This window comes from Panthera uncia, assembly GCF_023721935.1.
Source record: "Panthera uncia isolate 11264 chromosome A3 unlocalized genomic scaffold, Puncia_PCG_1.0 HiC_scaffold_11, whole genome shotgun sequence".
In the NCBI taxonomy this organism is placed as follows: Eukaryota; Metazoa; Chordata; class Mammalia; order Carnivora; family Felidae; genus Panthera; species Panthera uncia.
This window is the reverse complement of record NW_026057578.1, coordinates 77,312,254-77,324,901: the sequence shown is the minus strand read 5'-3', so window position 1 is coordinate 77,324,901 and position 12,648 is coordinate 77,312,254. Positions and strand designations below refer to the sequence as shown.

Below are 12,648 nucleotides of genomic sequence, written 5' to 3'. Positions count from 1 at the left end.
GATATATACTCCAGTTTTACTTTAAACTCACACTGTGTTTTTATTTTCAGATGTCCTCAAGGAACTTGTGCTTTTGAGTCCCCATGACTTTCTTCATACTCTGGTTCCATTTCTACAACACAACCATTGTACTTATCATCATAGTAATATACCAAGTACGTATTCCTCAAGCACAGTACTTGAATGTGGTTGGCATTTAATCTTTCTGCACACTGAAACATGGAGATTTATTTTTTCCATTTATTCTTATTGTACACTTTTAATGTCTTAGTGTCTCTTGGACCTTATTTCCCTTGTCGAGAAAATATCAAGCTAATAGGAGGGAAAAGCAATATTCGGCCTCCGCGCCCTGAACTCAATATGTGCCTCTTGCCCACAATGGTGGAAACCAGTAAGGTATGTTGGGATGCCAGGAAAACCATGTTTCTGTAGTACACAGTAATTTGAAATTTCCCCTCTAGCAGTTATATTAGATTTAAATGACCATTTTGTGGATCCTAAGAAGATTAGACTCATTCGGACTTTTTCCTTTTAGTGCTCTGAAATGTTGGTTGAGTATTTGCAAAATCAACAACAAGCACAAGTAATAAGTTTTTTCCCTCCCTCAAAAAAATACCCTAATAGAAAGTCTTAGTAGTATTTGTCACTAGGCTAAATTATAACTGGGTCATATTTCTAAACCTGAAGAGTCAAGTTAGGTATTTATTATTGTTTAAATTTGACCATATAATCAATGACTTCATTTACTGCCCTTTCCTTATAATCCCTTGACCTAAGCCTAATATCACTGATAGATTTATCATCATTTGTAGTCTGATTCTTCTCTTCTAATTCATATTCTAAAATAATGCTAATTCTAAATTATAGAGAACATTGAACAGAGGATAATTTATCTTAGTTTCAACATTTTTTTAACAGTTTTTCCCTTTATCTATCTTCACCCCACTTCATTCACACTGCCCCTGGCCCACCATCTTTGGATCTTAACTATACTTAAGTTCTTATAAAATATTAAAAATAATTAACACTGTAGTAACCATTACAGAAATCATTTGAAATCTATTTCAAAAATCAAATTTAATTCAACTCTTCTTGATGATGTCTGTAGAACTAAAGTGTCACATTTTAAAATCCTACAGTAATTTTACTTTATTAAAGTATATAGAAATAATGGGTAATTTAATTGATAGCATTTGCACACTGAAAATAAATTTGTGACAATTAAGATCTTAACATTACTAGAAACTTGGAATTTAAAACTAGGTTCTTATAGAATTTAAATATTTAATCAGCTTTTTAGTTTAAACTTATTACATTTGCACAAAATATGCTCTTTAATTTATTATACAATTTAAGTGCAACCATTTTATCATCTTTAACCTTCAGGGCAAAGATGACGTTTATGATCGTATGCTGCTAGACTACTTCTTTTCTTATCATCAATTCATCCATCTATTATGCCGAGTTGCAATCAACTGTGAAAAATTTACTGAAACATTAGTTAAGCTGAGTAAGTATAAAAGATGAGCAGTAAATTCCACTGAATTATTTTAAGCCCCTAGCCACTCAGGAAGGGGAGACCAAAATGAGACCATCCTTTTTTTCTTTTTTAAAGTGACTGTTTAAAAATATTAATTATTCTTGGGAACATTTTTATTTTTATTAAGAAAACACCAACTTACTGGTTTCCATTGAATAGTTCTGCCCAGAGTTTCAGCTGGCCTATAAAGGAGTGTGGAGTAGGGCTGATCACTTTGTACATAGAAGCCCAAGTCCTCCTCCATCTGCCCAGCAGAATTTAAAAACAAATACCAAAAACTACTCTGCTTTAGGGAGGCAGGCTTAGAGAGGTGGACTTTCCCAGCCCTGATCTTGAGGATAAGATGAGATCTATAGTGCCAGCTGTGCTTTGGAGCTGGCAATGCCAAGAGCAAACTGAGTGGGCTTGCCAGGATGAAGCAGAGGTGCATATATGAGTAAATTAGGAGGTAAGTCTCATGAAATAGAGAGATGAGTGAGAAGAAAGGAAATTTGATAAGATATGAGAAATAGTAAACAAAACCATCAGTGAGTTATAAAAGGGCAAAAAACTCAAATTATTCAAGAATGTGCCTGAGACCTATAAGAGAATTGCTCCCTTTGGGTGACTTTTTCTAGCTGAAAACTTTAGAAGATATGTCCCCTCTCTTAGGACCTCCAGAGTTACCAGGGTCTGTGTGGCCTGTGAGTCTTACTTCTTTACGGATGGCCCAGGATCCTCTCCCAGTGTTCTGTAGTTTTGTTTCAGAGCATAGGAAGTGAAATGCTCATGGAACCACCACCCAGGTCAAGAAACAGAATATTGTCACACTCTAGAACTCCCCATCGTGCTCCTTCTTCATCACAACCCCTTCCTTCTATGGAAGAGGTTTTGATCCACTATAAGTAGGGCAAAAGATGTGAACATACCTTAGGTTCCATTATCCAAGAAGAAGGAAGTGGTAACAGCTGTCAGGGATAATTCCTCTTCAGAAAAAAACATCTTATTGGTAAGTGATTAGAGTGTCTTCAAATTTGGAAGATTGTTCCTTCTACCTGTTATCATTAGCTGGTTTTATACATATGTGGCTGAAGTGCCAAGTGGGGGCTGTGGGTGGGGAAGCACATGATGAGATTGGCCATTTCATGATTACACAGTTCAGTCATGGCACTTGGTAAAAAACTAAAACCTAGCAGTGGCAGTGATCGAGTGTGAGAAAATGTCCAGGAATTCTGGTAACACAGCCTTGTTCCCAGATAAGAAGGGGGACTTATTAAAATGCTGACCTTAAGAAAAGTTCTTGGTAATTGTGTTCACGTGATTTATACCAAAAGTTATGTGAGGAACTATTTTGGCTGCTTGAACAGCTGTGATCAAATAGTGAATGTTGTACCCTCTTTGGGACTGTCTTTCCTCATCAATACAAATACATGTTTCAGGGAAAATAAACATGGAGGCGAGGAGGAAGGGAAAGAGGACATACACTTAGCCATCAGCATTAGCTAAATCAACTTTCATATTTTATATTCCCATCCCTTTTATAACCATGAAGCACTGTTGATGCTGCCTCCTAAGTGGTTAGTGTATGAGGATGGAAATACTCTCCCAACTGCATCATCGTCCACATTATGATAGCCACAAGCCATATGTGAGTGTTGAGAACTTGAAATGTGATTTAAGAAATGGAATTTTCATTTCATTTCATTTTAACCAAACTTAGCCAGATGTGGCTGGTGGCTGTATTGATACAAAACAAAGCCTTCACAAGTTGAGCAGGTTGTACCTTTTTTTTTTAATTAGTTAATTCATTTATGTATTTTTATTAGGATCCTCCTACTCTGCCATCTTCCCCAGAAGTCATGGTTATCTCTTAATGCAGAAAATCAGACATTATTTTGAATATGAAATAAAACAAAGACCTAAAAGCAGTGCTTTCCTTATGTGTCATCTGAATAGCGAGAGTACATCCCAGTGTTTCAGGTTAACGCCTGCTTTCAGTTGCAATGATTATTTCCAGGGAGAGGCACCTAGGAGAGAGCTTGAGAAAGCAAAGCCCACATTGACTGTAATAGGGAGCAGGCAAATTGATAAGGAGTTTCAACTTGTATAATTTCTTCAAAAACTTATATTTGGCAACAAGGAAAGAGCAAATTTAAACTGGTTGTGTCCTTAATCATTTGAGCCTTGAGGTTAGATGGTTCAAGGGCCAGAATATTGTGACCACAGGTGGGGTTGTCTCAAGACCTATATGATTGTAGGTCACTTCCAGTTTTGAGGAAAAGTCTCTGTGGTAATTCTTATGGATAACTAAGCAGATTTTAAGATTTGTTGGGAGACAAAAAGGAATTGTGTAATAATTGTATATTAGAGTTACAGGTGCAAAACAGTAAAGTGTGGGTTGGAGTGCTTTTGAAGTAGAGGTAGGCATGGGGCTACGGAGACACAGAAGTGGGGGGAGAATTTGGGGAGAGTGAACAAAGCTACTGACTTCCATGTGAAATAACTGTGTCTGAAATTACAGTATTTTGATATTTAAAAATAGTGGAATTTAGCCAAAAAAATTCTAAAAAAGAATAAGAGGGACTGGCAACTATTCTTTTTTTTAATTTTTTTTTAACGTTTATTTTTGAGACAGAGAGAGACAGAGCATGAACGGGGGAGGGTCAGAGAGAGGGAGACACAGGATCTGAAACAGACTCCAGGCTCTGAGCTGTCAGCACAGAGCCCGACACGGGGCCCGAACTCCCGGACCGCGAGATCATGACCTGAGCCGAAGTCGGCCACTTTACCGACTGAGCCACCCAGGCGCCCCGGGACTGGCACTATTGATTTAAAAAAAAAAAAACAAAAAACTTACCAAAGATCAGTAATTTTTAATTTTAAGATTTAATACATACACATATTCAAAACAGCAAGAAGTACACATCACAGTATCCCCCACTTTTATTAAATTTTTTTGTTTATCTTTTTTTGCATAAAAGCAGCAAATATAGGTTTATTTTCTCTTCTTTCTTACATAAAAGTGAATTACAATGTTTAAAACTGTGTGAAGCAGATATGAAAATACATGGGCAGAAAAACATACACAAGCAATGGAAAACGGCCCCAAATAAACATAAGGATACATGGGGGTTTGGAGTCAATTAAGATGACCTGTCAGATTTGTGGACATTGTATGGTATTGAGAGAATCAGTCAGCTACTTAGGGAGAGAAGGGGCAGGACTTTAATATCTTACACTTAAATAGATTACAGGAGGATTAAAGATTTAGCTGTGAAGAATAAAGTCATAACAATATTAAAGAAAAACACAGAATCACATAGTTAGCACCTTGAGATTTGAAAGACCATTAAGCAGGACACAAAACCCATACAATAAAATAAAATCTTTGGCAATGTAAAAATTGAAATTACTACATGTTGAAAAATGCCATCGATGAAAATATAGCTAGTGGGGAAAATATTTGCATTCTTAACAGATAAGTGGTTAGTATTGGCAATATATAAAGAATTTTTAGGATTCAGTGAGATGGGAAAGGACATTAAGTAAAATAAGTAAAAGGCCATCAACAGGCAACTTCTTCACATAGAAAACAAGTAAATGTGTTGTAACCATATGAGGATTTTCCCTGCCTTACTAATCATGATTTCTCTTTTCTCTCTTTTTTTCCCCCCAACTATGAGATAAAGTTTAGATGGTATGCATACTTAAACAGTTTTGGGAAAGAAGAGATGTTTTCATGGAGTCAATTTGAGGAAGCATATTATTAACATTATCACTTTAGATTGTTCATGACCCTTGATCCCGCAATACCAGATCTAAGAATCTACCCTACTCTACTCATAAAAGTGTCCAACAACATGCATAGGGTGTTTATTTTCACTCAGTTTGTATTGGATAAAAACTGGAAACAACCCAGATGTCCAACAATAAGAGTTGAGCTGAGTAAACCTGTAATTTATTGTATAGTCTTTAATTCATCTGTATTTTATGGTCTTTAAAAAGATAGGACCTTAGATTACATGAAAAAAAAGCAAATTGGAAAACAGTATGCAGAATGTGACCACAGACTTAGAACAATAGGAAAAATCACTTAGTACGTGTTTAAAAAAAAAAAACCAAACCTAGAGGCTTATACTCCGGTGGTATAAGGATAAAATTATGGGTTGCTTTCATTGTCTGGGTTAAATGTCTTAAGTTTGAAATCATTTGCAATGATCATTTGTCTTGGGGGTGGCGGGGGAACAAAATTTTTAAGTAGTAGTATAGGAAGATCGCCTGGCTGGCTTATTAGTCAGTTAAGCATCCGCTTTTTTTTTTTTTTTTTTGTAATTTTTTTTCTTAACATTTATTTTATTTTTGAGAGACAGACACAGAGTGCAAGAGGAGGAGGGACAAAGGGAGAAGGCGACACAATCTGAGGCAGGCTCCAGGCTCTGAGCTGTCAGCACAGAGCCCAGTGTGGGGCTTGAACTCACGAACCTTGAGATAACATGACCTGAGCTGAAGTCAGATGCTCAACTGACTGAGCCACCCAGGTGCCCCAAGCATCTGATTCTTGATCTCCGCTCGTCTTGATCTCTCAGGGTCATGAGTTCAAGCCCTGCATGGCTCCACACTGGGCATGAAGCCTACTTAAAAAAAAGTGGGGGTGGGGGTGGAGGGGGAGTAGTATAGGAAAAAAAAAAAAAAGTATAGGAAACTGCTATTGCAGACTCCCAGTATTTTTTTTTAAGTTACCAGAGTTGACAGGCAAAATTAACAGTGAGATGCTCAAGTAAAATTAAATGACAGATTCCTAGATTTATAAACAATTTTCATTTTCAGAGATAAAACAATCTATCACCTTTATTATTTAACATTGCTTTTGACAATTTTGTTAATGCCTTAGTAAATGAAAGTAAAAAATAGTAAAAGGAAATTTTTGCAAGTAACATTGTATATACCTAAAAATCTAAAATCTTCAAAATCTCTGGAATTAAAAAATTAGTATAGTTGGTAAAAGTAAACAAATTAGAAATTCAGCTTATCAAAAACACAGCTGTGGTTCATGCTTTACCTTTTTTGATGTCCTGATGCTACAGTTAGCTGTTCCCAAAAGACGTCTTAAGGTTAATGAATATACCAGTTATTCAGTACAGATCAGAAGGCAACTTCTTACTAGTCTACCAAGGGCAAATCCATCTATCCCGGGCTAATACTTAGTAATTGCATTTAATAGATATATTTATAATTAGCAGTTCATTACAAGTTAATTCACAAAGAGGAAGAACTGGCACAGTGATCTGAATACTCTGTGGTAGGGCCAGCAGATTTTTTTCCACTAACCAACATGGGAAGCCAAATAAATAGCAATAGGTTGCTTAATGGGTATGAGTGAGAACAGGGGGAATCAGAAGAATCAGATGTGTGATATTCTGTGGCTAAGATGTCTTGATGATTCAGTCCTGTAGTGAACCATTAGTTGTGGGCTTTCATCCATTGACTCCCACTTCCCATGGATAATGCTTGGATGGGCTAAACACTGCTACAGAAAACTAGACAAATAATCTTAACACAATTCAGATAGGAGAGACCCTAAGCAGTAAATATACATATACAATACTTCATCCTCAAAGCAATCATCTGAATTACCATTCTACCTACAAAAGCAGTTTTTAAAAGATTTTTAATAACTCATCTAGTAGCTTCTACAGTATAAAGTGTTATTAATGAGCAAAAGTTATTTGGAATAGTTTTTGATTATTGTATAGTACTTCATGGATGGGGTGGGGTAAGGACCCGTTGAGGATGCCTGAAGTCACAGGATAAAGAAAGATAAGTGGACAGAACCCAATATGTCTCAGGCCTACTCATCCTGATTCTTGAAACAAGGCTTGGACGTGTGCCTTGATTGCGTCGGGATGCCTATGCTTTGTACCCAGTAAAGCACCCCAGAACGTATTGGAGGAATGTGTAGAGTAGGATGGCATTGGCCTCTACCTTGAGTTACAGAGCCAAGATACCCCTGATCCCTCAGTGCTTTGTGAAAATGCTAGACTAGAAAGAAAGTGATACTTTGTTGCTCTGAAGGGATGGCCCTCCTTCCAAAGGAGGTGCACCTCAGAGAGGAAATAGGGCTGCGAAAGAGGTTTCATTAGCTCACCATGGTGGCACAGTGTTTTCCAGAGTGTAGTGTATATAAGATGGTCCAGGGAAAATAATTGTATATTCATAAATAGGTATGGATCTTACAGTGTCACAAAAATACAAAACTAGTATACTAAATTTATGACTTCTTAGTTCTGTTGCCTAAGGCTGATGTAGTATTAGCCTCCCTAAGTGAATCTAAAGAATAGTGTTAAGTAAACAGTGTACGTGATAGGCACATATGAAAACACTTAGGAAAATGGCATGAATGATTGAAGTTTGGGGAAACACTGGTTATTGAAAAGATTACAGGCTTCACAATCAGATCTACCTGGGGTAGATGTTTTGCTCCCTGGCTTTTGGGATGAACCTGAGCAGATTACATAGTCTCTCTAAGCCTGATTTCTTCATTGAAAAAAAGGGAAATGAGGATAAAACCATGCTTTTGAAACATTGGAAGTGATGTTAGATTAGGGAAGACCTCCACAGTTTTTTGTTTGTTGTGGTAGTGCTGGCTTTTTGGTAGTTGTGGAAAATAGGAATAAAGATTGTTTTGAGGAATAATTGAGAAAAAAGAATAAAGACAAAGACTAGAGAAACTTACATTGTAATGTGCAGTCTACTTTCACCTGGGAGGGTTTAGGTCAGGGCAGGATTTAGGGGTTGGCAGACTTCCTGCAAAAAGTGTACTTTGCTGGCCATATGTATGATCTGCATCACATACTCTTCTTTGTTTCACTATTCCTTTTGCAATCCTTTAAAAATACAAAAGCCCTCCTTAGCTCACATGGCCATACAAAGATAAGTTGTGGACCAGAATTGGCCTGTAGGCCAAAGTTTGCCACCCTTTGCTGTACTTTTATGGGTGATTATGATGCACGGACATGGGAGCATAGAAAGTCTTACCTGTACCTGACAGTTTTGATGACATACCCTCGTTTGCTTATATATATTGTGATCTTACAGTGGGTAAATGCCTCCAGCCCCAACCAGATTAAGTTAGGATAAAAGAGAAAGATGACAGTTTGCTTGGGGATCTCTCTACAAAGGGTTAATCTTGACAGGAAAATAAACTTAACCCACAAAAGGGAATCTTGGCATCCTTGGATGACTAAATTGGATGACTGATCTGACTTTCTTGTCTGTCTTAAGATTTTCTTGAATCCTTGGCTCATCCCAGAGGTTGGCAAATAATAATAGCCTGCATTCTCACATTTTTGTATAACCAGTGAGCATACCTGCACGCTGAGAGTTTTTACATTTTCTAATAAATACTGTTATTCTAAATATTTTTGTGACATGAAAATTACATGTGAGTCAAATTTCAAAGTTCTTAGGTAAAATATTATTGCAAGACAGCCACACCCATTCGTCTGGTGTTGTCTTTGGCTGCTTTCACACTACTGCGAAGTTGAGTATTTGCAACGGGGATCATTTGGCTGCAAAGACTGAAGTATTTACTATTTGGCCCTTTACTTTAAAAGTTTGTTGACTTCAGGTTTAACTCAATTTTTTCTTAACTGGAGGAGGATAACTTTTATTACTTTTATTATTTCTCCTTCTCCATGATCATATTTTCGCTGGAAGTGGGAGTGTGGAAGATGGGAAATTTACTTACAGTTGTGCTTTGAGAAGTAGGGCAGAGGGCAGGGGAACACATTTCTTAAAGATAATACTTGACATTTGGAATAGTCAGAAAGAGGAAAGGTTAAAACTATTCAATAGAGGTTCCAAATAGAACACTGACATACAGCTAAGTATGGTCCACCCAGAAGAGCTTGGGGACAAGACTAGAAGCTGTTAGACTCAAGAGCAGTGTCTATGTAAATCCACCATAATTCTCCGTGTTTTCGGGGAAACAAGGTAAAAGAGGAAGGACCAGTATATTTTCTAATTCTCCTCATCCTCTCTTTGACCTTGCACCTCTCCCTTCCAGCTTAGCTAGTCCATGAAAATTATCTAATATGCAGGGTGGTACCTTAATCCAAGAAAGCTTTGGAACCACTTGCAATAACCTTTATTAAATTGTCCCAGATAAGGTTCTAATACTTACAAAGCAAATTGGTTTAAGTTACCTCAGATCCTTTTGGGAATGAGGTGTGGAATATGACTAAATTCAAAGTATACTGCATTCTAAATTATTTCACTGGTTAAAGCATTGGAATGAATTCTTCCCCTTTAGGTATTCTATAGATTTCTAAAACATGTACAAAATATTCATAGTTGTGACTAGAAATACCTGTAGAATTGTACCTACAAAGTTGAATACCTCAGTAGTATAATTTATAATTATAACCTATTCTGATTTCTTTTCAAATATTAGGTGTCCTAGTTGCCTATGAAGGTTTGCCACTTCATCTTGCACTGTTCCCCAAACTTTGGACTGAGCTATGCCAGACTCAGGTAAAGAAAATGAGTTTTAGATGATTTGGTCTTTCATCTCCTCACCATTTGGTCAGTAATTTTAGGAACAGTGGGTTAAACACTAGGTGGAAAAATTGGGGAGGTTTTAGAATCTTAGTAGGTAAAATATGATTAGTGGAAATAATAGCTATTAAGTATTGGGCATCAAGTTGCCCTTTGGGGTTTTTTTACTTCAGTAGATTTGTATCACAGGATTTTCAAATAAGCTAATATATTTGAATTTGTAATTTATAGGTCAATATAAATAGTTGTGGTAAAAGTCCAAAACAGGGAGGTATTTGGGGGGAAGTCCTTTACCTGTCCTTTACCTTTACCTCTTACCTGTTACCTTGGGAGTAGGTTTTCAAGGGTCTGATGTACTTTTTTTTACCAGCATGGTCATTGAGAACTGGAAACACTATATCCTACCTACTTTAAGTATCTTAAGAGCCAACTCTTTAAAGCAGGCACCTAAATAATGCTTGTTTCATTCTGGGGGAGAATGGCAGAGAGGTGGGGAGAAACCAGATTGGTCCTAAGATTTGATTCATTCCTTGGACCAGGCGCATTTAGATCCTGAGAAAACTTGGTTTCCTGACTGGTTGCAGCTGCCCATCCTCAGAGGAAGAGATGAGTTTGTTTACTTTAGCCTAAACTTTACCCACATTACAGTATCTGAAACACTTTATGCCTCTGGTACAGCCTCCTGCCTGGGTTGTAATGCTCTGTTTATTCTCCCGGTGGATGTGTGTCACACGGTGCTGTAATAGTTTTTATCTCCTCACAAACTGAGCTCCTCAAGTGTAGAAATGGAATCCTCTCTATCCCTTCAAGAAATGTCATTTTATTCTCTGTAGTAGGAATCTTTAAAAGACTAATTTACATTGATCACATGGCGTAGTACATAGGAGACTTTGAGAAAATGACTTCCTGGGTTTTTTTCTTTGTTTTTTTTGTTTTTGTTTTTAGCTGAGTGGTTAATTCAGTAAATGGGAGAGCTCTGCTTTTTCCCTCTGCCACTGCTGCTGTTCTTTTCATTCTTGATTTGGGTAGTCGCTTTTTTTGGTTTCTGTACTCTGCCACTGGCTATTGCTTCCCTATTGTTTTATCTACTCCAGCACTTTACTGCTCCCTTAATTGGCTTGTTTTCCAAAGAATCCACCATCTCCAAAAACTTCCTTTAAAACAAAGCCAAACTGTCCAAGGCTTCCAGTCTGCCAGCGTGGTAGAAGCAGCCGTCAAGAAACACAGGCAGCAGGCAGAGGCTCTGGCTGGTAGAATTAAGCAGATTTTCCTGACACCAAGCATCTGAAGAGCTGGGTCCTGGTCCTATTCGACTTCTGATTTTTTTTGGGTGAACTTGAGTGACTTACCAAGTTGCTTACTCGAATAAAGCATATACCTGTACATATTACCTAAACTTTGCCCTGTTTTATTAAATACTCCATTTTATCTCCCATATAAATGATCTTTTATTAAAATACCTATAATCTAGAGAATAGATTTACTTAAAGATATACTACTTGTGTTGAAGAGCCATGACCATTTAAAAACAGGGGAATGAAATTTTAGTAAAATTTCTTCTGTATATTGGGAACCACTAATTCTTGTGAGGTAATTAAAGGAGGTTTGCTGTTTACTTTGCCGTATTCATGGGGGGTGGGGAGGATATTTCCAAACAAATTACTATTGCTTAACATTTTAATTCCTTTTATGGAATAAGTTTAATTCTTAAAATTTGTCTTTTTTCTATATATAGTTTGGTTACCTATTCATTAATTGGTCCTCTGCAAACATTCTCATCCTATTTGCTGGTCTTAATTTGTCCAGTCCTTATTCCCCCATTTAATGCTAGATAATAAAGTTGCATTTTTTTGGAAACCTATTTGTTCCTTTTGCCCTTCAGACTTGTTACTCTCTTCCTCTTATACTTACATGTAGAGTCCAAGTGACTAAGACTTGTTTTATCGGGAGGACGGTTACTATAACTGGAGTTAGAAGTGGTCTCTGAAAGGACTTAAATGACTTTGGATGTTCATCATAAGCAGTGTGTAAGCCTTGCAGTTATTTCAGTGCTCAACCATCAGTACTTCTTCTCCCCTACTGTAGTCTGCTATGTCAAAAAATTGCATCAAGCTTTTGTGTGAAGATCCCGTTTTTGCAGAATATATAAAGTGTATCCTGATGGATGAAAGAACTTTTCTAAACAACAACATTGTGTACACATTCATGACACATTTTCTTCTAAAGGTATGTCCTACCTTTGAAAACTCATTGTGTTACTTCTACCTAGTTAGTGGTTGTGTTTTCATGGTGTTGGTCTTTTGGAGATTTGTTTTTAATCTCTTTTTCTCAGGTTCAAGGTCAAGTGTTTTCTGAAGCAAACTGTGCCAATCTGATCAGCACCCTAATTACAAACTTGATAAATCAGTATCAGAATATGCAGTCTGATTTCACCAATCGTGTTGAAATTTCCAAAGCAAGTGCTTCTTTAAATGGGGTAAGAACTGGGGGAGGGAACAGTCATGTTGTACTTAAGAACTTTCCTTAAATCACCTTTGGCTTTAGTACTATTTTACTATCCTAACTTCTTCAAA

At 37.0% G+C, this 12,648-nt stretch overlaps 1 protein-coding gene across 4 annotated transcripts in view; it reads left to right on the top strand.

Moving 5' to 3' along the window:
* The window catches only part of USP34 (ubiquitin specific peptidase 34), a 247,218-nt gene that overhangs the window by 232,447 nt on the left and 2,123 nt on the right, over positions 1-12,648 (top strand). For 3 of the 4 annotated variants that reach the window (XM_049650258.1, XM_049650261.1, XM_049650260.1), the window contains 6 exons: positions 51-155; positions 272-396; positions 1,387-1,510; positions 9,972-10,051; positions 12,161-12,301; positions 12,408-12,551. In XM_049650258.1, the coding sequence (XP_049506215.1) occupies positions 51-155; positions 272-396; positions 1,387-1,510; positions 9,972-10,051; positions 12,161-12,301; positions 12,408-12,551 (719 nt within the window). The remainder of the gene's footprint in view (positions 1-50; positions 156-271; positions 397-1,386; positions 1,511-9,971; positions 10,052-12,160; positions 12,302-12,407; positions 12,552-12,648) is intronic. The other variant, XM_049650262.1, reaches the window with a different exon arrangement.